Source organism: Misgurnus anguillicaudatus, chromosome 4, assembly GCF_027580225.2.
Source record: "Misgurnus anguillicaudatus chromosome 4, ASM2758022v2, whole genome shotgun sequence".
Lineage (NCBI taxonomy): Eukaryota > Metazoa > Chordata > Actinopteri > Cypriniformes > Cobitidae > Misgurnus > Misgurnus anguillicaudatus.
In genome coordinates, this window is record NC_073340.2 from 2,905,107 (window position 1) to 2,932,054 (window position 26,948).

The 26,948-nt window shown below is 37.5% G+C and overlaps 1 protein-coding gene across 1 annotated transcript; it reads right to left on the minus strand.

The window, feature by feature from the left end:
* Nucleotides 1-3,113: 3,113 nt before the first annotated feature.
* Nucleotides 3,114-6,263, minus strand: neurod2 (neuronal differentiation 2). The gene is made up of 2 exons (XM_055175716.2): nucleotides 5,922-6,263; nucleotides 3,114-4,635 (listed from the first exon to the last, which is right to left on the minus strand). Exon 2 carries the CDS (start codon nucleotides 4,628-4,630, stop codon nucleotides 3,551-3,553), a length of 1,080 nt encoding a protein of 359 aa, XP_055031691.1. The 5' UTR covers nucleotides 4,631-4,635; nucleotides 5,922-6,263; the 3' UTR covers nucleotides 3,114-3,550.
* Nucleotides 6,264-26,948: the final 20,685 nt, after the last annotated feature.

The window sequence follows — 26,948 nt, forward strand, 5'->3', positions numbered from 1 at the left end:
ACATTATCACAAACAAAGAAATATCTAAAATATTGATGCTAAATTTTCAAGAAAGGTCACTGGAATTCTTCCTAATTTGCTTTTCTTCTCTGCACTAGATTTCTCTGCAGTGCCCCTTGCCACAGTAAACAGATGCTGTGGAATTTTGATCAGCTATGGCAATCTGTGCCAGCCTTTATGACTGGCCATGGTGGGGTGTGGCTGGCATCAAAAATTGGTACATTAACAGAATCATCCCATGAAGTCCATAAACCTTTACAGCAGTTTATGTGTGCATTTGTATAAAATAATTTCACAGAGTGAGTTTTTCAAACAAATAAACTGAATTTCTTAACCACTATCATAACATTTTAAACTGATTTAATAATTTCTTATAATTATCTACTATTAATCTTAATAAGTAACTTACAAAATAAAATAAAAAGTTAAATATTTAGTTTGTATGACAGTTAAGTTTTCTTAATATTATAATTTAAATTAATCATTTAAAATTACTTTAAAAAAATATAAGATTATTTTAAATGAATGGTATACCACTTTGGTATAACATGTTATTTTATAACATTACATAGTTCACAATCATGTTTAGCTATATAATTGTTAGTAAAATTTTAAAACAATATACAGCAAACCTATAATTAAATAAACAATATAGGTCTGTGAGTATATGTTTTGGTATTAAATTTACATTTAAGATTTTAAACACTTGTAAATATAATTTAGCCATACCAATTAATTACTTGTATTTTATAAATTAATAAATTAAATTATGATTTTAGTGTAAAGGCCTAATATTGTTTTTCTGTGACGTTTGTCATAACAGTGTGATTGGTTACTTGTGGGTGAAATGAAAGATTAAGGTAGCCTACATTTGGAAGGAAAATATTGTACTTCGATAATAGCACTTTTTATAGTGTTTAGGCTTCGTTTTTGCAGTTGCTAGCACAGTTGAGCATGCTTCCGTATAAAATATGGAGTAAATGAACAGATGCTGTTAAATTAGGAAAAAACCCGTCTCCACCCAGCAGTGCAGCTTTGACCAAGCTTGGCACAAAGCGCAGCTGGCATCTCGATGGTGGGCTGCCCCGCTGGCCAGGCGTACAGACGCTAAGACATTTAGCGACTTGGCAAGCGCTTGTCTCCTGAGTCCCCTGGTACCGTGCCAACCCGTGGCCTCTGGATGCTGCTTAAGATCACCTCGGCTGTGGTCGAATTTATAGAAGAACCGCCTCTTGATTCCGGTTTGTTTTTACCCTCTGGGCCCTAATCGTTTAATATTGAATGACACTGTTACAAGTTCATATAGATCGATATGATCTCGAGAGAATTACAAGAAAAAAAATTATTTTCACCGATGTCTTGGATGAAAAATATCTAATATTAAAATTAAACTCAAAACTGCATTGGATAACCTTTGGAAAATATATATTTTATTTTACTTTTTGGTAGTATCTATGATTCGTTTGGCATATTAATTATTGTTTTACTAAAGTTTTTTGTAGGAAAACACTGGTTATTTTGAAGTAGGCCTAACCCTGGTAAACGTGTTCTTACTGTAGTACAACAGTTGTTATTTAAAACATGATCTAATTCATGCAAATAACTTAACATAACTAATTATGAATGAAATCCCCATTCTTAATGTATAGGCTATTTACGTGGTTAAACAACACAGAAAATTAACAAATTTAATTCACTTGCATTTTAATCATTGTTTTTATAATTATGCATTATTAACATTTAAATTAAATCACGCAGTAGCTCAATATTTACGATTATAGACAAAACATATAGGAGGTTTGTTTTAAAACTGAAACAGAGTGTATAGAGTCTATTATACTTGCATAGACAATTTCACTTACGTCCCTCTGGTAAAAACATACCAACAAATAAATTTATTCCAACAAATAAATTTATTCCAACAAATACATTTATTTATTTATTTGTACCGAACCTATTCTTCTGGATGACACCTGGCTGAAATCCACCCGCCGCACTATTGGTTTAATGTCAAGCTTTTTAATAAAAAAAAACATTAAATACATTTTTAAAAATTAATTAGTGTTCTTTTTAACACAGTGCTAATTTTTTATTGCTTCTAAAGCAAATATTGTGTGTGGATTCCTAGAGAACACACACATATTAATTAAAAACATTACTTAAAATTACTGTAAATTCATAAAGATTTGTTGGTACGTCGCATTGAATAAAGGCATCTACCTAATGTACAACTGTAAATATGAGGAATGTGTTAATGTCATCGAAATATATGGGAATTAATGTAGATCCTAAAGCCAGATGCTATTGCGAATTAGTTCATTTATTTATAAAACGGCTAGTTTGGGTGCTCTCTCAAATATAATAAAACAAATAGGCCTACTAATAAATCCACTACTTTTACTAATACTACTACTATCACTATTACTACTACTGCTACTACTACTACTACTACTAATAATAATAATACACGTTCTTTTAAAAAATAGCCCTGCATTTGTTAGAGGGTAATTATCGTAGTAGTAGTAGGAATAATAATAATAATAATAATAATAATAATAATAATGCGTTACAGTATCCGGTATACGAGTCTGCTTCAATGCTTCAAAGCACTGCTCATAATAAAAAAAACTGAGTTCGCTCCACAGAAAGCACACCATAGTAGAGCAATTTATAAGCATCCTCAGGAGACTGGGTAGGTCTGATCGCCCATCATGACTGATGCACGGTAATATGTCATTTTGCCTTTAACCCCAATTTTGCCTTTACCTCACATGTTCACCAACACCTGCGCAACACCTTACTTCATCCCTGCACAAGGCTGCTTATTGTAGATATGTCTGTTTATTTGTTAGATATATATAATCGATTTCTTTTACAACATAAAAAACATGAATAACATAAAAATTTAAGACAGAAGAAAAGTTACAATGATTCTTTGATTCCTAATTATATTTTTAATGCATTTTGCATTTAAATGCATTCTTGTATTTAAAGCAATTTAGGAATGTAGAAATATAACAAATTGTCATACATTTTTTTCATAGACCTATTCTTCCATAGCCTTTACATAAAGCTATGGCACAGCACGATTGTAAATGCAAAATAGCCCAATGCTCTTTAAAGATATGTTGTTTATTGTAGTAGTTAAAATTCCAGTCCAACCCGTTTCTAATGGGAAATGAAAGACTCGGATGATTCTGTAACCATATGCCTTTTTATTTATGTGATCAGGAACCGTCTTCGTTTCAGGAACAGCAATTTGTTTAGAATTTTTTTCTGGTCTACAATACATCATTGACTCAACGTGATCAACACATTTGATTTACCAGCAGAAATATTATTCCCACTCGCTATAATGTTTTAATAAAACAGCAGTTGAATTCATTTTCCGACCATTTTTTTCTACACATTTTTATCCATATTGGTCCATAATGTGGGTTTGGGACATCAATATGTAAAAGGAAAGTTCCAGGGTCCTCAATCACTTGAATTCATAAGAAAGTAAACATATTGTAACGAAGACAAAGTCGTCAGTACTGTGTGTTAAAAGCTAATTGTGGAAAAAGGCATTCAGTTCCTCGTATGCAGGCACCCTATCATGATGCACATGTACATCATGAAACGGTGGAACATTTTCGGAATGCGCGCCGCCGCTGCGCGCTCCCGAAGGGCCATAAGCAACACTATGAACTGCAGAAGGACGTGAGCTGTGTAGACTGGTGTAATTTAGAGAATAATGATAACCTCTTTCCCTGTCTGGTGAGAGTGACTCGTGCTGCTTCAAAGTAAAGTTGCCATTTACACACACCGGAGGGCTGTGATGGCCCTCATAATCTGGACTGTTGTATTCTGGTGACGTACCCCCAGTGTATACAGCATCGTAAGATGAAAAAAAAGATTGATTTCGCATACTTTGTGCACTGTTTCTGGATTGACACTGTGTACTAGATAAACGAGTGCACTGATATGGATATGCGTGCATGGAGAATGAAGGGTTAGGTACATGAAAACGGGCTCCCTCTTGACATTGTTCAGTCAGAAAATTCCGTGAGTTAATCTGCAGGCAGCCAGCCACAAGATTAGTCGTGGGTTGTGAGAGGCCTTTGCACAGCGTCTGTACGTAAGAAACCACGTCAGGTCTTTTTCCGTTCCGCAGGATTTCTGACAGCGCCCAAATGTAGTTTTTCGCCAGTCTTAGTGTTTCAATTTTGGAAAGTTTTTGGGTTTTTGAATAGCATGGCACGACTTTGCGTAAATTGTCCAGCGCTGAGTTCAGATCGTGCATGCGCGTGCGCTCCCTTGCGTTCGCTTTTTGCCGCCGTACTTTTGAGCGCTCTATTCTAGCCGGCGTCATCTTGCGCTTTTTCGGTCCGCGTTTTTTGGGCCTGTCTTCGTCCCCCTCATCCCCACAATCATCTTCATCAACATCCCCATCGTCATCGTCATCCTCTGCAATCTCCGACTGAGCACGACTCACATCGCCCTCGTCCAAATCCTCGTCTCCTAGGCGACAGTGCTCCTGCTCTTCGTCCTTGGTTTTGGAACTCTCGCTCCCACTGTCATCCACCCACCCTGCGAACTTCTGCATGTCCGAAAGTAGTGAAGTTTCGTTGAATAATCTCGTCAACATAACGGCTGCATTGAAACATATACACAAATATATTTATTAAAATATAATAAAACTGTGCAAATTTATTTAATGCGGATATGTGACTTGAAATATTCGCAATGTCTCTTGTAATATTAAAGTAATGCGGTTTTCCAGCATACCACCAGTCTTCAGTAAAACAAGGGTTTGTTTAATGTAATGTCATACAATAAGAGTCAGATTCCATAGATTAAACTTTAAATTTTACAAGCATAAAAAATGATGAGATGTTTTATCTAAATTGTTTAAAATCGGGAAAAGTGACAGGCATCGCCAAACGGCTCCATTTCTCAATTCCTCATAACTAGTACTGTTTGGCCTTTTGCAGCAGGTCCTCGCACGCGTGCCTTGTCTTCGGGTCACATATGGGCAGCGGGTTCCCCCTTTATCCTGTCTCTTTTTCCCTCATTCTGACGGCATGTCAGCACATCAAAAACAAAATGAACTCAACCAGAGATTGAGGCGAAAAACATTATACTTAAAGAGTATAAAGAAATGCGGGATTCCTAAAATGTCAATGTTCAGGCACTGTATCATGTCACCTTTCCCAATTTCCTTAATACCATAGTTGATAACGTTGACAACTTTTTGCAATAATTAATTTAAACTGCAGTAGCCGCAAAAAAAAAAAAAAACTGTAACAGAGCCTAATAGTTTAAAATACGGTTTGAAATAAAGACAAAAGTTTCAACCTAATTGCTTTGTCGCAGACGTGCTTAGTGAAGCATGAATTAGGCTACATTACAATTGCTGTATGAAAATATTTTTTATACATATTGTTATGTAGGATATTGTTGCGAGATATTATATTTTTAGGATTGCCTATTGATTTCCAGAATACAATAATCGAATTAGACTTACAAATTAGCTTATAATGCCGCCAGTTTTGTTTTGGTTAAACCGTTTCTCTCTTGCGCAACACACTGTCCATAACAAAGAACGCAATCTACTTATCATTTTAACGTCATATTTATCTAACGAAAACAAAGTAAAATATATCTAAAATACTAATTACTGTTGTTTATTTGACATTTACGTTTAAGCGAGACGAATTGGGCGTTTGGCTTACATCGAATTGTACAGTTGTTCTAATTAAAATGTAGGATAATATATAATTTAATAATCAGTGGGAAAGAATATATGATACCATATATGGTAAAAAAATCTATACTGGTGTACACATAAAATAATTTGTAGCATCAGTCGTTGACAAACCTTCGTGCCAAACCTAATAAGAAAATGTTATATATTTTGTCGCGTTAGAAAAACTCACCTCGTTCAAGGCTTCGTCTACACCATCTTTACCTTCTAGTTTCTTCCACACTGGTTGGAGGAGAGGCGCGGTTGTCTGTTATCCCTTTCCCGGACTGCAGAGATGCAGTGTGGCATCGCTAGCAGGCAGGGTTACATACCTGCTCTGATGCCTGGGCATATGGTGGGCACGTCACTGGCAGGAGCCATCACATGAGAGCGGGTGATTGACACGCGCTCGCATTCGTAGAGATTGCCTTCCCGGGGGAAAAGGGGCCAGCCATCTGTCGCTGCCACTGCACAAGCACCTTACTTTAGTGCAAGGCGCTTGCATTAAAAATACATACAGGTGCAAACAAACAGTCTCATCTGCATATGGGGTAAAGGAATGTGGTGAATGAACAGTAATGACAATGAATAAAAATAGGACATTTCATCGTGGGGCATGTGAATTGAGTCAGCCTGAATTTGTAGAAAAAAACCTATCCTATAAAATTATTATTTATATAGCCTATGTAAATAGCCTACCTCCTGGTATCAAATTGTATTATTGTTAAATAAAATTATTATTTATAAATTAAGTTATCTGTAAAATAGTACCTTATTAACATTTACATATAGCTCATTTACAGAAACCCATAAAGCCACTATTGTTGTTTGCCCTGTTTATAAAATTTTCGGTCTAGTAGGACACCTGGTGGTAGGGTTGCCACTTTCAATGTGACATTAAAATATATGAAAAAGTAATAGTTTAATTGACCCTTATTTTAAAATATAACAAATTACATAGGACAGGTTTGCCAATAATCGCTAATTAAACAAATGTTTATCAATTATTAATTCTGTAGCTATTAGATCTCTATTTATTAATTTACTTTCTAATAATGTCTTCCCTTACAAAAATTAACCATGGTTTTATTGTGGTAAAAGTGTAGTAACCATTTTTTTTGGTGAATTGATTACTATGAGCAAAACCATGGTTTTACTACACTAACCATGGTTTAACTATGTTTTTTGAAAACCATGTTTGTCAAAACCATGATTATTTTTGTCTTAACTGTAGTAAAACCATGGTCAATTTTCGTAAGGGTTAATCATGTGTTTTACCAGATAAGGTCGGACAACATATAGATTGGAATATATATATGCCGCATATGACCCGTGTTATTTTCTACTGTTTTTTGACAATGGTGTTTGACAGTGTTCTTACCCAGCAGGAACCATGATCTTAATTTGACATTAAATATTAGGGAAGACTTGATCAAGATAATCCTTATAAAATTAACCATGTTTTTTTTACAGTTAAAACCCCATAGTTACTGTAGTAATCCACAAAATAACCATGGTTTTCAAAAACTGTAGTTACACCATGGTTACAGTAGTAATCAATAGTAATCAATATATGATCAAATGTATATGCAGGCCAATTGCAACGTGCACTGTTAGACATTTTCAAGGATTTTTACAGTAACCTACTGGCAACACTGTTGCCAGTAGGCTACTGTAAATAAGATTTACAGTTCTAAACTGTATTTCCATTTTACAGTATTTAAATGCTACTGTAAATATGTAATACAGTGTGCTACCGTAAAAAGTCCAGGTTTACAGTTTACAACTGTATACTATACTACTATTCTTTTTTTATACATTCATTTTTATTATATTTAAATTAGCTATAATTTTTAGATAAAATAATTTGTTTTACATTTTAACCTACAGATACTGCTAACATTTAATTCAAAGAGACAATTTTAAATATTGAAGCCTTTATTTAAAACAATACAAATACTTTAAGAAGTTGTGTGAAATTACATTTTAAACATACACATTTCAAATCATTTGCAGTAATACATTTAAAATAACACAAATAATAAACATACGTATAACACTGATAACAGGTTTAGTTAATCCCAAAATTATAATTTTATAATTTAAACAATGATTTTCTTTGGTTTTCCAGTTACAATGGGAGTAGTCTATGACCGCATTATAAAATGGCTCCACATTATACGTTATATATATTTCAAGTGTCCCAAAGACATACAAAAAGGGTGATGAAAATATAATCCATATAATCAATTTTGACCCGTCATTTCTCTAAATAAGGAATGCAAGTAAACAGCTATACCTGATGGATAGGATGCTCACAGTCAAGTTTACTGTCAGGTCTGCAACAACCAGGATATACCAACAAAATATACACATCAGAAAGTATGTGTAGATGCAGTATTTGGAGTCTTTGGCATATGACTTCACACGCAATCATGTCTGCCTTTAGACGACTTTAAATTATGTCAAGTTACATGGAGCTATGCTATAATGATATGGTGTTATACATTTTGCATCGTACTTTTGAAGCTAGAGAGGTGATTATGATCCACTACCACTGTAACCAGAAAACCAATAACACCACAAAATCAGAATCATAATAGCAAAATTAAAATTTTTGTGACCCTTTTATTTAGTCTAGTTAAGTTCTCTTAAAATAGAACTGGTTTAACATGAAACAATGACTGTCTGTCTTTACATTTATCTTCACATTTACAGAAAAATGCAAATAACATACAGTGCAATGCAAAGTATACATTTTTTTTCAGCATGTGCATTCCCTTGTTAGAACCAATGGCGTTTTATGATGCTAACACAATGCTCAACCACAGAGAAAGGTTCTAAGAACGTTCCTTGAAAGTTCCCAATAACGTTATGAATGTTTTTGCTTGTAATGATAAAAACACTACATTACATTCTATTATTTACAAACTGTTGTAAAACATTATTTCTTAATGTTTTGTTAAAATATTGCATATAAATATACTAAACATGTGTTTTAAACATTGTCAGTACATTTAAACATGACATTGTCTGAAAATAAAATGAAACAACATTCCTATAACATTTGCACAATCAAGAAACATTCCTAAACAATTTAAAAACTGGACACTTTTATGTTGGCTTAACATTATTGGGACCTTTGGGAACGTTGTTAGAACTTAGAATTAGACTAGAGGAGATATACTCTTTAGCCTTTACTTACAGTAAATACAGTAAATGTACTTACCAACTTACAGTTCTGAATGTACATCAAAATGAATTGTCATAAGAAATAATACAGTAGCCTTAAAAAAATACCAAACTTCTGGTATAAGATAATCAGTCTTGTTATAAAATAATCCTGTGAGTCCTGTAAGCAAAAGAAAGATGGTCATAATTATTTTGAACTACAGTTTTGTACAGTACTGTTTGTTACAGCTGTTAGTTAATTAGGGAGACCTAACTAACCCATATATGCAGCACATACTGTATCTTATTGAGAAGTGTCTCACCTAATACAAGTTGTTTCACTCAAACTCTGTGAGGTGGTGAAGAAAGGATGGATATTCTGTTATCCTTTTCATCCTCACTTGTCTCTCATTCCAGTTCTTGCAGTGTATTTTGTTACATCCTCATTAATTTATCCTCCCAAAGAATTTTAGACCGCAGAATAAATGCAGGGAAAAAGGACATATTTAACACATTTAATACATGATGCTAAACACTCATATTTTTCAGTAAATACTGTTTTGAAATGATAACCAGAGTAGATGTACTCTACTCGAATCACTGCACCATCGCCACAGGTCTGTGTGTTATGACAGTGGGACATGGTTTTCTGATCGAGGCTGAATATTTACTGTACAGCTACATTGGCCTCAAAAGCAATTTAATACAAAACAAAAACACATTTTAAAACTTTATTTTATGCAAATTAGGTTTCAGCCTTTATGTTTAAACATATTCACATTTAAAATATAATGTTTTTCCGATTGGCCACAACACACACATAACATATACGCTCATACGTTGAAGTCGTTTGTAAAACTAACTGTTAAACTCTTATTATGTTCACATGACTTTTTTAAAGTGCTTAACATAGTTTAACGAATTTGAAAGATAAAATTTAGTTATACACCTTATTAATAACGCATAATTTATGTAACAGGTAACCCAGCTAGAAATAAAAAGTTCTAAGAACGTTCCCTGAAAGTTCCCAATGTTCCCAAAAACATTATGCCAACGTTAAACGCGGCCAGTTTTTTTAAGTTCTAGGAACGTTTCTGTTGTCTGAACGTTAGAGTAATGTTACATTTTACCATTTTTAAACGGTATGACAATGTCATGTTTTAATATTCACACAATGTTTAAAACAACAACTGTTTATTATATTGACTTGTTTAATTGGTATGTAAATGATATAGAAACATTGCATTTTATTATTTTATAAAACATTATTTCTGAATGTTCAGTAAATATATTGCTGTAGAAAACTCAATTCACTTACTAGGTTTAGATGTTGATGTTTCATTTTAAGTCACCCTTATTGTGATTCGTGTTTGTTTTAGTTGGTCTCTTGACACTTGACTTTTTGCCTACTAGTCTTCTCCTGGCCGTGTCAACTTTGTGGTAATGCACCACACTTGTTATGAAAAGTTACTAGTGTATTTCTGTGGCCGTTGGCACACAATGGCAAAGATCATCACCCAGTTCATCCACCAATCAAAAGTTCATTTTCTGCCAATATTGTACATCAGATCCAACTCTTTCACAGCAGTTTGTCATTAAGGAGTTTTAGAAACCTTGGACAAAAAACATCCGCTGCACAGCTGGGATGCCCAAACACCAAGAATCAGACCACGAATCCCAACCATGGTGACAATCAAAATTGTTAAAAAAATCCTTATTTATCATGCATTGCAGCATGAAGTTTTTCATTTAATTGTCACCATGATTGAGATTCGTGGTCTGGTTCTTGATGTTTGTGCATCCCAATTATACATCGGATGTTTTTGTCCGGGGTTTCTGGGACTCCTTGGTGGCAAGCTGCTGTGAAGGTGCTGGATCTCGTTTACATTTTTGACAGAAAATAAAGTTTTGATTAGTAAATGAATTAGGTGATGATCTTTACCATACCAACAACCGCATAATAACACTATTAACTTGGCATGTTCATGGCAAGTGTGGTGCATTGACACAAAGTTAACACAACCAGGAAAAAACTAGCAAACAAAAAGTCAAGTGTCAAGAGACCAACTAAAACAAACACTAATCACAATAAGGGTGACTTAAAATGAAACAAACATCAACATCTAAACCTAGTAAGTGAATTGAGTTTTCTACAGCAATATATTTACTGCATACAGACAGAGCCGGATTAACCCAAAGGCAAACTAGGCACGTGCCTAGGGCCCGATTGGCGGGATGGGGCCCAGACAGAGGGGGAATTTTTTTTTTTTTTTACAAATGTCCCATCTACAATTTCGCCGCTGTCGGGCGGGATCCCCGTATCTCCAAAACCATTATTTTTCAGGAAATTAAAAAACGCCGTATTTTTTAAGTTACTAAACATTATTTCAATTAAAGACGAGCTTTATGGCTCGGGAGCAGAGAGATACGAACTTATGCTCTCATTGATAAAATGGTACGGACACAGACGTCGCCGCTGCCAGCAGTGTTCAACAAATACTGCGGTCACATAGACGATGCTTCAATAGTTAACCAAAGCTGACTGTAGTATACATCTTACTAAACTCGATTTTAAAGGTTTACAATCTTTAAGTGATGCAATACAAAACACGATGAGCGGACTGCTGTCTAATAAGTGGAAATGAATCTGCTCGCAAACTTCCCTTCGTGGCTCACGGGCTTCCTTCAAGCATTACAGCTATTGAGTTTTAATAAATGTACTTAAACCTAACTATTTTCACTTGTTAGTGCCTAACAAACAGAAGTATTATATTAATTAAACAGCCATTTTATCTCCAATAAATAAAACATTTACTTGTGTTTAACATTCACAAAATAATTTAATGGTGGTATGCAAAACATTCAATTTAATTCAAAATTGAATTCAATAAAAACATTGCTGCTTGTGTTTTACATGCACAAAATAATTTAATGGTGGTATCCAAAACATTCAATTTAATTCAAAATTGAATTCAATAAAAACATTGCTGCCTGTGTTTTACATGCACAAAATAATTTAATGGTGGTACCCAAAACATTCAATTTAATTACAGTATTATATTAGATACATTTTAAAACTTCAATGCATGTATGATAAGCCTAGTAATACGTAAATATTTAAAATACATCAATAACTGATATCATAGGTTAACACAGATAAAATCATAGTTAAGTCTTTCTTTATTAAGCCCATTACTGAGTGTATTTGTGTTTGTGAGTTTATGACTGTTGTTGTCTGAGGTGGTGACTCGGATGGGGACACCAGTCATCAGAATGGTTGATTTTCAAGTTCATAGTTCTAATCTGTACCTGACAGAGTTCCTTTAAGGGCACAGACATGGTTGCTGCAAAAAATAAATAAATAAAGGACAAACGATCATTTCCCTACGTTATATAAGGCATGTTTACGTATAATAATGAGGCAAAAAAAAAACAGTTCCTTGCATAATAATTCATGACTGCAATGGCAGAACTAGCGGGGTCAAGATTTTTTTTCTTTAAGCCCCACAAAAATCACGTTAGATACTAAACATGATAACAAAACCAATGGATAGTGGCTAACTAAGTCAAATGCAAGCAATATGTGCTTTAAATTCACTTCACAAACGTGAATACCGTAAAGAAAAATCTAGCAGCCTCAGAAACGATACATTCGAGTTTAGCACTACCATTACTTCGAGATAAAACTGTTATACATAATATAAAAACTGTTATTATATAATTCATATAACTGAAACATAAATAACCAGTGTTTTGAGGACATTTACCTCAGTGGACGTGTTGCTCGACGAGGATTTCGTTGCGATTCTCAATCTTGAAGAGAAATATGCAGCGAAGCTCTCCCGCGGATTACTGACACCTATTGGTTATTTACTGGTACTACTGCCTTAACAATGACACTCCAATGGATAAGGTCAGTGGCTTGTTTACCCACCACGCAAACCACGCAATTGCATGGGGCCTCGCAGGCTTGGGGGGCCCCCTACTGGCCACAAGGTGTGGGAAAGTATGTTACGTTTATTCAGACGCAATTCTCAGGTATGGATAAAGCATGCGCAAGCGTGAGATGTGCGAGTATGCACGCAGAATAATATATGCGCGCATCCTCGCAAGGGCACATATAGGCTACTTCATGAGCGAAACTCTTTGGGAAAGCGCACTTCTGCTCAGCGCGCACAAATGCAGCCACACAAGTGCTGGAATGAGCACTCGATCAACTCTCTCTGTGCTCTTGTAACTGCACAACATTCACTCGATGGTCAAGTTTACTTTAAAGACTTTGGGCTTCACACCTGTGATTGGTGGTTTGGTTTGATCAGCGACACGCATCTTTTGTTCCACGCTCGCTCGTACAGGTATAAACATGATAAAGACACCACGCAGGGGTTTAAATCACGTCGAAAATACATAAATCATATTCTGTACTGTATCTCATCATTGTCATTAAAATCTCATCTTTAGTGTATGTCTAGTCTATATGCTTGTTGTATCTCACAGTAAGTTTGTTTTTGCTACATGAACATGAGAGTTATGTGATTCCCATCCATAAATTCAAGCAAAAACCAACAATAGTGCTGGTGTTTGTTAGTTCAGTTTATAAGATCAGTATGAATCTTAATCTAATGCTTCCTCTTTTCCCTCATTTAGTTTTTTTAGTAAGATGTCAGACACTGAAGTTGCAGTATAAATTACATTGTTTTAAATATATCCTATAAAACATTTGCAAGCAAAAGATATATCTGAGAGGGGCGTGACGTTTTTTTAAGCCAAGAATTTTTGTCATACCAAACTGTAACAATTTAGTGTTATTTTAAACAGTGTAAAATAAAAAAACTGGTTTATATATATCTCACTTAATTCTACATACTGAATATTGTTATTGTTGTGCAATTCAAATGAAAAACCTGGGGCAATGCTGGGGCATGGGGGGGCCTGGTTCTTGGACTTTGCTAAGGGCCCCCAAAATGGTAAACACGCCACTGGATAAGGTGAGGATAATTTAATAGCATTTAATAGAGCCGTGTAATGACGTATAAATAATAAATTTAGCAAAAAAATGTCTGATAGACTGGTTAATATACAACACATGACTTAATTTGGTATACAAACAACCAATTTGTAAGCAAAGACTAGGCTATGTAAAATGTGAATTCACTTTTATTAGTAATTTTGGTAAGTTTCAGATTTCAATTCATAAATAACCTCGATGGGGGGGCCCAAAAAATGCAGCCTGCCTAGTGTAGTCCATTTATTTAATCCGGCTCTGCATACAGAAATAATATTTTATAAAATAATAAAATGCAATGTTTCTCTATCATTTACATAACAATTAAACAAGTCAATATAATAAACAGCTGTTGATTTAAACATTGTTTGAACATTAAAACATGACATTGTCATAACGTTTAAAATGGTAAAATGTAACATTACTTTAACGTTCAGACAACAGAAACGTTCCTAGAACTTAAAAAAAACTAGCCGCTTTTAACGTTGGCAGAATGTTTTTGGGAACATTTGGGAACTTTCAGGGAACGTTCTTAGAACTTTTTATTTCTAGCTGGGAAAGCCAAGCGGATGAGAATATAAACACAACGTGGTAACTTACACATTAAGAGTTTTCCTCCCAGCTTCATGTAATTTAGGGTACTTTGTTAAATATGCTTTTTATTAATAAATTATTCTCTCAGGTAACGTTATATACTAAATCTGATCTTTTCATATCATTGACGTATACATTAGGCTACGTTAAGCATTTCTTCATAATAGTTTTATAAAAGGAAAACACTAGCGTGTAATTTAACGCACCGCGCGTGCTCGTAGGCTTGCATACACATAGTATGATTTATTAATTAGGTTTATACTGACTTTGGTAAACTAATATTACCGTTATACGTTAAGCAGCGCGTCCGGTTAATGGTTTTAAAATGTCCCGTTTGGGTAAACAACAACCGCGGGTCTGATAATAAATAACTTAGATTATTTACCTTGCTGGTCTTTTTTCATTCTCTTCTCTCGTGTATCTTCAACTGAAAAGCGCCGCTGTGCTGTCCCAGGGAAAGTCTTGTTTGAGAACTCTTCAGTTTATGTGCACACCTGAAATCGGTCCTCTGAACACCTGTGCTGCTTCATGGTTCCTTAGCTAAAATAAGTCAACGCCAGTGTGTATACAATTGTCTAAAATGATGATTTTGAGAAAAATAAAATAAGGATTTGTGTGAATAAGGAAAATACTGCCAAAAGACTGTTAGAAAATATACAGTAGCATACAGCAATTTTCAAAAATACAGTAAATTACTGTATATGATGTATGATGTCACAGAAAATTCCCAAAATGCAACGCGAATTACAGTTATGTACTGTATAAATAGTTTACAGTATTATACTGGGTGATATACAGTAAATAACTGTAAAAATTACAGAATTTCTAACAGTGTGGAGAGACTGTGGAAGAATCCATGTGCAGAAGTTTATTAACAAAATCCAGGCGAACAATACAACAGTGCAATCCAAGGCAGTAATTCAATAAACAGGCAAAAGGGTCATAACATGGAACAGGTACATGAACATGAAACAATGACTATGAAATGCTTGGTAAGGACAGTGGTAAGCTGGCAATACTTAGCCATGTGCATAAGCAAATAGCATAGTTAACCCCCAGGGGTCCAAAAACGCGGGGACGCGTTTTGACGTGTTTTCTCCTTATCATAGCAGAATCAACTTAAAATACTCCATCATTAATAATCAAACACTTACGTGTTTGACATCATTTGAAACTCTGAAGGGTCCTCTTTAATTAGTGTACATTCACAATAACAACAGATCTTTGGGTTTTTGTCAAATAAAGAAAATAAACAGGGTGCTCGTTCAGACATTTCTGTCTCCGCCAGCTGTCTCTCAAATCACGTTACAAAAATTAGTTGAAACTCCGCGAATACTCGTCACACAAACATATCCAAAGAAAGCCTGAAATGTCTACTTTTAAACAAGCTAATTATAATCAAAAACAAATATTTCCTGTTTATATAATCTGCATTGAAGTAAAGAGAGTACCGTTTTTCCTGGCTGAGCTCATTATCTCTAATGCGGTCACGCCCTCCGGCTGTTGACATGGTAATGAAGAGACAGCAGTTCCAACAATAGTAAACAAAGCGTAAAGTTTGATCAGATTTAAAGACTTTACCGCATGTTTGGATTATAAACTTTATACACAAACGTGAGGAATATCTTCATTTATGTCTGGACATTGAGGAAGAGAAGCTTTATCTTTAACATTACCTAAGAAGAAGAACAATGGACGACGAAATGGAGGCGGATATATTCCTGAAGAAACTGTAAGTCATTTGTCTTCATTTATATTTGCTATCATGTAATATGTTATGGCTTGTGCAGTTCAGCCTACATAAGCAACCTCAACAGACTGCACGCTTCGGATTGAAAAACTTTCGCATTGTTTACAAACGAGTACGCGTGATCACGTAATGACGGATTTAATTGTTACATGCTGTACAGTGTTATTCACTTTCGTATCCTTCATGGCAACTTTGAGTAATGCTGCACTGCTGTGTCTTAAGTGTGTGCTGTAATATGATTCCATGTTTACATGCTTATTTACAAATGAGTACGCGTGATCACGTAATGGCGGATTTCATTGTTACATGCTGTACAGTAGACACTTTCATATCCTCCATGGCAACTTTGAGTAATGCTGCACTGGGGGATCCGCTGTAATATGATATTGTTTACATGCAACGCATTCCATACATTGCGCTTTACACGCGACACCATTTTATTATGAGCTCCGCGTTGTTTACACGGAGACGCTGCTTTTTTATTATAAATTTACCTTGGCCAGTCTACCTAGGTGTGTGAAAGACGCCAATCACGTGACCAAATGGTGGCGCAGTGGTAGGCCCGGGTTTGAAACCCGCCTAGGCCAAGTTTTTTTATACAGTATATTGAGTTTAGGCGACCACCGTTACAAGTGCTATCATTTACCCATCAGTTATGTATGTAAGGGTATTTCTGTGGACAATTTATGCTAACAGCTGTTCATAACTCTCTTACAGATCTGCATCCCTCTCATCAGTACAAAACTATGAAGTGGAAAAACATATTCACACTTTTTGGACATAAAGTTATATGGTAACATGAGCCACATGAAGTTTACAGCTCTGTTGTTTATTAGTTTCTTATACAAGTTAAGTTTTTGAATAGGGTTCGTTTCCAAATAAACTGAAAATGTCCTACTGACCTTCATTTCTATTTTGATTATATTGTTAAATTCTTAATAAACCTCAAACAAACATGTATACATTTATTTGTCCTCACATTCTTTACTGTAGTTCCCTACAGTAAAGGTGGACGATTTGTATTGGAAAGGCTTTGCGGCATCCGACGAGAGTTCAATACTCACTGTGATCGGAACCCATCCGACGGGAGTTCAATACTCACTGCGATCGGATGGGTAAGCCCTCTGTTGGCGATGAGGTGGACGATTTATTTGGGAGGGCTTTGCGACATCCGACGGGAGTTCAATACTCACTGTGATCGGAAACCGTCCGATGGGAGTTCAATACTCGGTGCGATCGGACGGGTAAGCCCTCGCTGACAATGAGGTGGATGTTTGGTTATTTTAGTTATGGAGGGCTTTGCGGTGTCCGACGGGAGTTCAATACTCGCTGCAATCGGGCGGGTAAGGGAAGCTAGAAGACAATAAACGTGTCAAAAGTATATAGCCATGGCACTCATCTCATTATATGCTCATTTAAACTAGATATATAGTTTGATAAAATAATGTATGTTACCAGCAATACATCAATTACAACCTTACTATAGTGATTGTATTTACAAGCTGCTGACCACATTTAAAATGCATAACTCACATGTAAAATCATTAAATAATTCCATAAATGTTTCTTAGTTTAAAAAAGCTCTTTATTTTATTAACTTTTTGTTATTGCACTTTAATTGTAAAGATGTTCCTACAATTAAAAATAACTAGTTTGAGATTTATATTCCGTTGTCGTTTTTGAACTTTACTAAAACCCTCCACCTCTCCCCGCTGTAAAAAAAAGTAACCTTTACTCTAAGTAAAGTTAAAATAATTTACTTTTTACTTTTACTTGAGTAGATTTTTAGACCAGTAACTTTACTTTTACTTAAGTAAAATATTATTAAAGTAACTTTACTTTTACTTGAGTACAATATTTTAGTACTTTTTCCACTTCTGGTTATGAGTGGATCTGTAGAGCGAGCGAAGTCTCATCAATAATGTTGCAAGAGGTTTGTGTGTGTGGTGGCGCTGTTCATGGTTTTACATTAAATTGTAGTAGGACTCAACTGATCCGTGTTAATGACACTAGTGACTCGCAACTAATTTAACGTTGATACCAAGCTTTGTTGTTTGAGCACTATGCTGATTTGCTGAAGTTAAAATTATAAGATAAAATATAAAAAGCGATAGAGCAAAAGCGCAGAGCAGTAAGCAAGAGCGTCCGAACAGTAGCAGAGCAGGACGTGTAAGCTGTGGTGGCATATACTGTGAGCTACGGTACAATGTTTGGTTCTGTGATCATTATCTGTCAGTGATTGCGTTGTGTGTGGGTCTCATGGGAACCACCGGGTGAATGATTCGTTGAATGAGCGCTCTGGTTGCTGCTTAAATGCCTTGAGACGGCGCTGCTGTCTTGCTGCTTCTCTGCTTAACTTTTTTGCTTCGTACTGGATGTAACGCAAACCTTAATGTAGTCATGCATCTATAAAGTAAACCATAACTTATGATTACCATAAAACTGTAAAACACATATATAAACTTAACTAAGCATTTATAATGGATTTAACTTTGTCTGAACATTTAACTCTTTAACTCCTGAATGAAAAGAGACTAGGAATGTAAATTGAATGTAACATATTTGGTTTAAGTGTCCCAAAGATAATTGCAATAGGTGCCTGACCTTAAAACTGCCACAAAAAATTAAAAAATAAATAAGAGTGTTTACTTAAACATGGTGGGCAAATTCTTCTTAAGAAAAATTTGTATTTCAGCTTTCTCAGCTGAGAGGCTGTTCCTCCTTTCATCAATAATAATGGAGGCTGAGCTAAACAGTTGCTCGCTCTCCACACTTGTGGAAGGCGCAGAAAGGAATTTAGTTGCTGTGGCTGCCAGACAGGGGAATCTAAGTTTGTTCACCTTCCAGTACAGCAGTGCATTATCTGAACGCTGAATAGTTGGTTCGATTTGTGGTGGTTGACTGAGGAACTGAATCTACTGTGCTTTCTTCCAAGATTTCTTTAAACATGTTTCCAAGTCTGCTCTTGCTTGTAGCCTCCACCCGTGAAATCTTTGCTGGCTCTGGAGCTGCCAATTCAGATGAGGTCCCCTCTGCTGCCTGTGAGGCATCTGATACAGTCCTCCCCAACACTTCTTCCATCTTCCTTGCCTGTACCAATAATGCATCCTTTGCATGTCTTGAGCTTTCTGCATTTGTGAAGTACCTGTATCAATAAAAAAAACACATGAACTCAAAAACCATAATAAAAAATACCATGATAAAAAAAGTTAACAGAAACCATACCTGTCTTTATATCTAGAATCGAGTAGCGTTGCAACCGAGTAGAGTGGTGTAGATTCCACGTCTCTGAACCGTCTGTTCACAGCTTCAAGGAGGGTGCTCTTCATGGTTTTAATTCCCTCGTCTGCTTCATTTTGTTGTGTGAGAATGCGTTTAAGGACACTGACACTGGGAATGACATCAGACGCAAAGGTAGATGAAGAGCTCACCTCTTTTGTTAGCTCTTAAAATGGGGCTAGAACTGTGATGATCCTTTCAAGTAGCCCCCACTGGGTTGCAGTCAATGTGTAGGGCAGGTCATATTCTGCTGTATACGCACAAAGAGCCCTTTTCTGTGCAATGAGGCTCTCAACCATATAGTAAGTGCTGTTCCACCTCGTTCGTACATCTTGTTGCAAACACTTGGGCTGTATATTCAGTTCCAACTGAATGTCTTCCAAGTGCGAATAGGCAAGTGGTGAGTGCTTGAAGTGACCCACAATTTTTCTTCCAATAGCCACTGTATCGCTTACACTGCGCTGTGAAAGCAGCCTCTCGTTCACAATAAGTTGTATGGTATGAGCAAAGCATCCCAAACTGGGAACTCCAAGGCAATTCATTGCTTTAATTACATTGCTAGCATTGTCTCTTAAAATGACATGGACTTTACTTTTATCTATTTTCCATGTGTTTAACATCATCTCCATTGCTGCACCCTGCTGAAAAAAAACAGCATACCAGCAAGACCAGCATATGTTGTGTTTTGGTGCTGTTTTTTTTTTACGTTTATTTGACAGGGACAATGCACAATATATGATTGGACCAGATTATAGCCACAAGGCTAATGGGGTTTGCTAGTGAACACCAGCTAAACCAGCATCAGCACCAGCATTAGCACCAGCTAAACCAGCACCAAACCAGCATTAGGACCAGCTAAACCAGCACCAAACCAACATTAGCACCAGCATCCCATGCTGGTCATACCAGCAAGACCAGCATATGTTGTGTTTTGGTGCTGGTATGCTGGTGACCTAGGGTGGCCATTCGTGCCAGTTCCGCCAGACACGTCTCGAACATGTTTTTGGGTTCGTTCTCCGGAAGTCATGTTGGTCGACTGCCTACGTCATCAAGGTTTAATATTTCGGGGTTAATTTTAGAAAAGCAACTGTTACATTTCAAGGTAAGAATGAAACTACAATGATTGTATGTCTTAAAAGAAATAAATCTTAATTTTGTAATGTATTTTACAGTTTTTCTCAATTGCTAAAACACAATTTCTGAAACCTTGCTCCTTTTTCTGAAAACATTAAACACAAAACCTCATCTTCAAGCACTATTTGCAAAACCTCTGATTTCTCTTGCAAAATGAAACTTTCGCCCCAAAACAGTTTTACCTGTGTGCAAAATTAAACACTGTTCTCAAAACAGTTTTACATGTGTGTAAAATCAAACACTGCTCTCAAAACATTTTTACCTGTGTTCAAAATCAAACACTGCTCTCAATTCATAAACAAAGTGATCAAAATGATATACACTATCAAACAGTGAGTAAACACTACACAAAAAAATAGAAAACACATTGTTCAAAACATATAGTTCTCAGGGAGTCAATTTTTACATTTTTACAGTGTAACTCGCATTGTTTTGGACAAATTTGATACAATCAAGCAGATGATTATGTACAAATGCCTGCTGTTTGCATTTTCAATGTAATTTTCATGAAAATACATTATTCTGGTTTCTGTTGAATAGTCTTACACCTCAAAACATTTAGGAATTAGTTCATCGTGCATAGCATGACATTGTTGACCATATGTGTCATAATCTGTTACTGTAAGCATGAAGCATGTTTTCTATGGGGTTTTCTTCTATTTGTTTACAGAAAAAAAGGTGAACATGTAAATTCATCCACAGTTAACATAAAAAAATACAGACACATATAATTGTGTACACTTGGTATATTGACAACATGGCAACATTTTGACTGTGTTGTTCATGAACAATGACACACAGACTTGCCATTTTGATGGAACTGACATGTTCACTAAAGTAAAAATATACTTTTGAGAGATGAACTCAGACTTTTCACCCCTAGTTTTACAGTACTGTACCCTGCATTTCACAAACTTGTCCTTTGTTTCTGTGATACTGTAAAACAGTGCAGTCAGTACTGTTAACAAAAGGAAAGCACAATGTTCAGGGCCAAACAATTTGTTCATTGTACAGTATACAGTATAAAATGAACTGTACTTCTGTATACAACAGTGAACTGTCTTATATTGGACAATTAGATAAATGAGTTCAGGCAACTGAGAACTTTGTTCAGCCAATGGGTTTTAGTGTTTTAGCAATTGAGAAAAACTGTAACTGAAATGTGATGACGTATGTGATTTCCGGAGAACGAACCCGAAAACATGTTCGGGACGTGTCCGGCGGAACTGGCACGAATGGCCACCCGATGGTGACCACCAGCTAAACCAGCATAGACCAGCATAATTCCCATGCTGGTCCATGCTGGTTTGATGCTGTTTTTTCAGCAGGGCAGCAATAGATTCTCCTGTGTGTGATCCACGAAAGTGTTAAGCATGCAGAACTGCTTTTTTAATTAAAAGTTCGAGTCTATCCACTGTGCAGTCAGGCTTAGTAATGACATAGGACACACATCTGAGCTCCAAATGTCAGTTGTGAAGCTAATTGTCACAGCATTTTCCAAACATTTCGAAATGAATTCACACACTTGCTTGTACTTACTTGGCACAGCCGTGTCGGAGATATAATATCGGCTTGGCATTATGTAGCGAGGCTCCAAACACTCCATTAAACGTCGAAAACCAACATTCTCAACAACAGAAAGTGGTTGGTCATCCAGCACAATGAACTCAGTCACTTTCTCCGTTATCAGCTTTGCTTTGTTGCTTTCGGGGGCAAGTTTCTCACGCTTCTCAATGGGTTCGCGCAAAGTTTGTTGTTGCTGTTGCGGAACACTTTTCTTCTTTGCGCTAGTTGTCTGTTTAAATTCCTCATCCTGCTTCACGTGATGTTTCTGCAAGTGTTTTATCAAGTTAGTTGTGTTTAAGTTTCCACCACAGCCACCTCTCAAAACACTTACTTTACATTGGTTGCACTCGGCTTTGTTTTTTTCGTCCTTGACTGTGAAATAAGTCCAAACTGCGGAGATGACGGACAGGTCTCTCTCATCTATTGCGTATGCTTGCCGCCGCTACTACTCACACGCAAAGCGCATGTTGCTTATGTTGCGGTTTACGGCATGTTGCTCTCAGCAAGTTGCGTTTTACGACACTTTGCGCCACTTTACGTCTGTGTTGGTATCGGATCGGATTGTAATCCCCATTTCTATAATATTCAATCCGGCCATTTTTGCAAATATCGGACTAATATCGATACTGAATATCGGATCGGCCCAGCCCTATTTGTTTTAAGTTATTTAGTGATTTCTCTGACTGATTACCAACTGTAAGTTGTCCCCCCAACATCTTGGAAATCACTTTTATAATCATTTGTTATTTTGTTAATTCATTCATTAATGGTTTTTCTTTTGTTTGTTTCAGGCAGCCAGGTCCCGGGTCGGGAGGCTAGCTTTATTGCCATGTGGTGGTGGTCTTTTCGAGCACGGAGTGTGATTTGCCGCTTGTAACTGCTTACACTTCACTGTGTGGTGTGTGTGCGTGTGGTTTGCCTATGATAATTATTCTTTGCTAGCCTGCCCGGCTACGGTAAAGCCTTGGTTGCCTTAAAGCTTGTTTTTTGTGTCTGTTTGGAAAATTGTGATGCATTGTGGCTTTCAGAGCAATATTTTATAATTGACACCATTGAACATTTTTACCCATTTTGTATGATTAAATAAAATATATTTTTATTTGCCCTCCATGGTAACAAACCTCTGTGCCCTATTTCTGGGTTGTCATTGTCCCCTGTAAACAGGGGTGGCATAGTCTGCTTGTATTACATCTTGAGATTGAGTATTAAGAGCTTTAATTATTCAGTTTCTCCCCACTGCCCCGCCACACTAGATTAGTGCCAAAAATCCTTCCTTGTAGAATTTGGTACTTTCTCCAGACTGGTGCCAGCCTTTCAACAGCTGAATTTCTGAAAACCTATGTGAGGCTTGTGTCACAGAGTGACTTCGACAGGGCGGAACCAAAGGGAGCAGGAAGAGGTTCCGCCCGGACCCGTTTGCACAAACACCGGCACTTCCGGGTTTCCCGGGGATCCCCGCAATCACCCAAAATGAGACACAGCTGTACCAATGACGTGGCAAACAACGATTGGGTGAGTCGCGCTGGGGAAAGGTGTATATAAAGGGGAATTAGAAGAGATAGTGCAGTGTTCAGTTGCGTTGGACAAACGCTGGGAATATCCGCTGGGCTGAGTCGTGGACACAACGAAAGACAGCATTGGGCGAGCGCTGGAGACCTGCAAAGGAGAAACACAGTTAGAGTCAACAAAGGGTGAGCATTGGAGTGATATGAACATCTCAAACATTCAGATTACTGTTGTGTTTACATAAAAGCCTGGGCGAGCCGTACCCACTGAGCTGTCTGCATTGGAGGATGCCAGGAAGAGGAGGAGAGATCGATTGGAGACATCACAGTCGTGAGTAACCGCAAACATTGGTGTAAGAAAAACTCGCACATTGTTAAAGGAGTGTGTGCTCTGTTTACTAGCGGCCCCACCAGGTGTGAGACGGGTGGGTGAGCCGAAGGACAAGTGTTGTACTGGCATCGGACAGCGAGGCCTCCAAGCCCGGTTGGGACATCGTTGGTGTGGCAATCTAGACCTCCTTCCCTTACCCAGAGCTGGTCTTGCCAAGAGAGGAGTACGGACCTTAATTATTCACTGGAGTGTGTGCTGGGCAGCGTGAGAGTGATCTTTTGACGTGAGTACACTAAGCTTTGTAGTGTGGTGCCGTGTCCTTGCTGTTTGTACTCCCCTCAGGGAGGATTAGCCCTCTGTGGAGACCATCGAGAGCCAATACGCCGGCGCAGGCCCAGCCAAATTCAACACGCCACGTAACTACATTCTGTGGGAGCCAGCGGAAGCTACGAAGAAGGTAATGAGAGGAATATAGTAAGCTTTTTCGACCACCCAGCGACAGAGGAGCTGCCAAGGGGGACAGAGGGTCCGGGCGCTGTATATGTGCTGTATGTGGCAAGTGTATATTAAAGACTGCTATCTCGTCTAGATCTTCGCCTGCCCTAGGAGAAAGGGAAGAGGACGTGTGGTCTCTGCCAGCCTGAATTCACCGACAGTGAAGCGCCGTTGCGCCGGCCGCAGCCTAGTGCCAGGAGGGACCCCCGCCACCGTGTCTTGCTACGATAGATGGTGTGGTGACGTATGGTCTTAATTCTATATTTCTCCAGTGCCTAGTTAACGATTCAGTCACTTTGTAGCCCGAGAAACCTGCAAAGAGGAAGATACTTACTGTGTTACGAGCTAAAGCTAAACTTACCCAGTACAATTCGCAAGCCCATAGAAACCTGCAAAGAGAAAGATACTTACTGTGTTACGAGCTAAAGCTAAACTTACCCAGTACGACCTGCAAGCCCCGAGAAACCTGCAAAGAGAAAGATACTTACTGTGTTACGAGCTAAAGCTAAACTTACCCAGTACGACTCGCAAGTCCATAGAAACCTGTAAGAAGAAGATACTTACTGTGTTACAAGCTAAAGCTAAACTTACCCGGGACGACCCGCACATCCAGAGAAACCCATAAAGAGGAAGATACTTACTGTGTTACGAGTCAAGCTAAACTTACCCAGTACGATCCGCATAAACCTGTAAAGAGGAAGATACTTACCATGTCACAAGCTCAAGCCATACCCAACTTACCCGACACGATCGGTAAAGTCTCAAGAGCCGGTAAAGCAGAAGGTACTTACCTCGTCTCGAGCCAAATTCCACTCACCCATTAACGATTCTTCAGCCCAGAGAGTCTGTGGAGAAAGAGGAAGATAGAAAGGAGTCATTGATTCGACCTAAGTCCGACGCAATACTTACCTTGTGTTTACTTTACCCTCAGGAGGAGCTAGGAGCCTCAAAGAAGTCCTTCCACGCAGGAAGTGGGCCGAGGACAAAGTTGCTCTACCCGGCCCTTGCCCTGCTATCCCCTGGCCCTACGGAACCCGACTTCTCCCCTCCAACGTCCCTTGCCCCGTAGTTCCCCCTGAGGGCGAGAAGAGAAATTTTAGACTTCCCACCAAGTTCCCCTGCTGATTTTAATTAATTTAAATAAAGTTTACAGTTTTATATTATACTTATCTCTCGTTTGCTTGGTCATTGGGGTGCTTTTGGGACCTCCTCGATATGGAACTTTGGGAGGAGCGTGATGCACATAGTCTGTGGTCCGCTCCGACCTGTGACAATTGTATGCAATGTCCGTGCAGTAAAAACTAAGCCAATGTTTTTCCCTCAGCAGAGTTACCTCTGTGGTTTCTGTACCAGTGTAGTCTCATTAGAAAGCCACCCTAGAGACCTCAATATGCAGTAAGACCCTATGTGTTTATTCCATATTGTAAAATGCCACCTAAGAGAAACCTCTAAGGCATATGGCTTCTGCAGTGTTCCCTGCTACTGCCAAGCGGGAAAGCTTCCCAGAATAGACTATTGTAACTCGCTACTCGGGGGATGCCAGGCAAATCAAGTAAACAAGCTTCAGCTAGTTCAAAACGCTTCCGCAAGGGTACTTACTCGATCTAAAAAGTATGACCACATAAGCCCAATTCTGGCATCTTTACACTGGCTACCAGTTAAATATCGCATACAATTTAAAATATCACTAATCACCTACAAAGCTTTAAATGGCCTAGCACCCTCATATCTTAGAGAATTACTATCAGAATACAATCCATCACGCACACTACGGTCGCAAAATTCTGGTCTCTTGATTATCCCTAGACTATCAAAAGTGTCTAAAAGTGGAAGGTCATTTTCCTACTTAGCCCCTAAGCTCTGGAATGATTTACCAACCGATGTCCGAGAATCAGACACAGTCGATAATTTTAAATCTAGACTTAAAACTTTTCTCTTCAACAAAGCATTCGCATAATTGTTCTAGTAAAAGTACTTAACTCGAAATAGTTATCTGTACGGAACAAAGCACTCGCGGTCATAACACAGATCAACCAAATAAATAAATAAAAATTTTATCTTAACCTATAGTCGGATTGCGATTTTGGAACTTTCGTGTTCTTGTGAATAGTATGCCATACAAACCCGTTTGCCACTGAACCTGCATTAACGACGACAGTGGGGCCTCCAGCCTTAGTCAAACGGGTTGGCACGTATGGTTGGGTTGGGATTTTGGCGCTTTCTTTGTATTGCAAATAGTATGCCATACAGACCCGTTTGCCACTGAACCTGCATTAACGACGACAGTGGGGCTTTTGGCCTTAGTCAAACGGGTTGGCACGTATGGTTGGGTTGTGATTTTGGCGCTTTCTTTCTATTGCGAATAGTATGCCATACAGACCCGTTTGCCA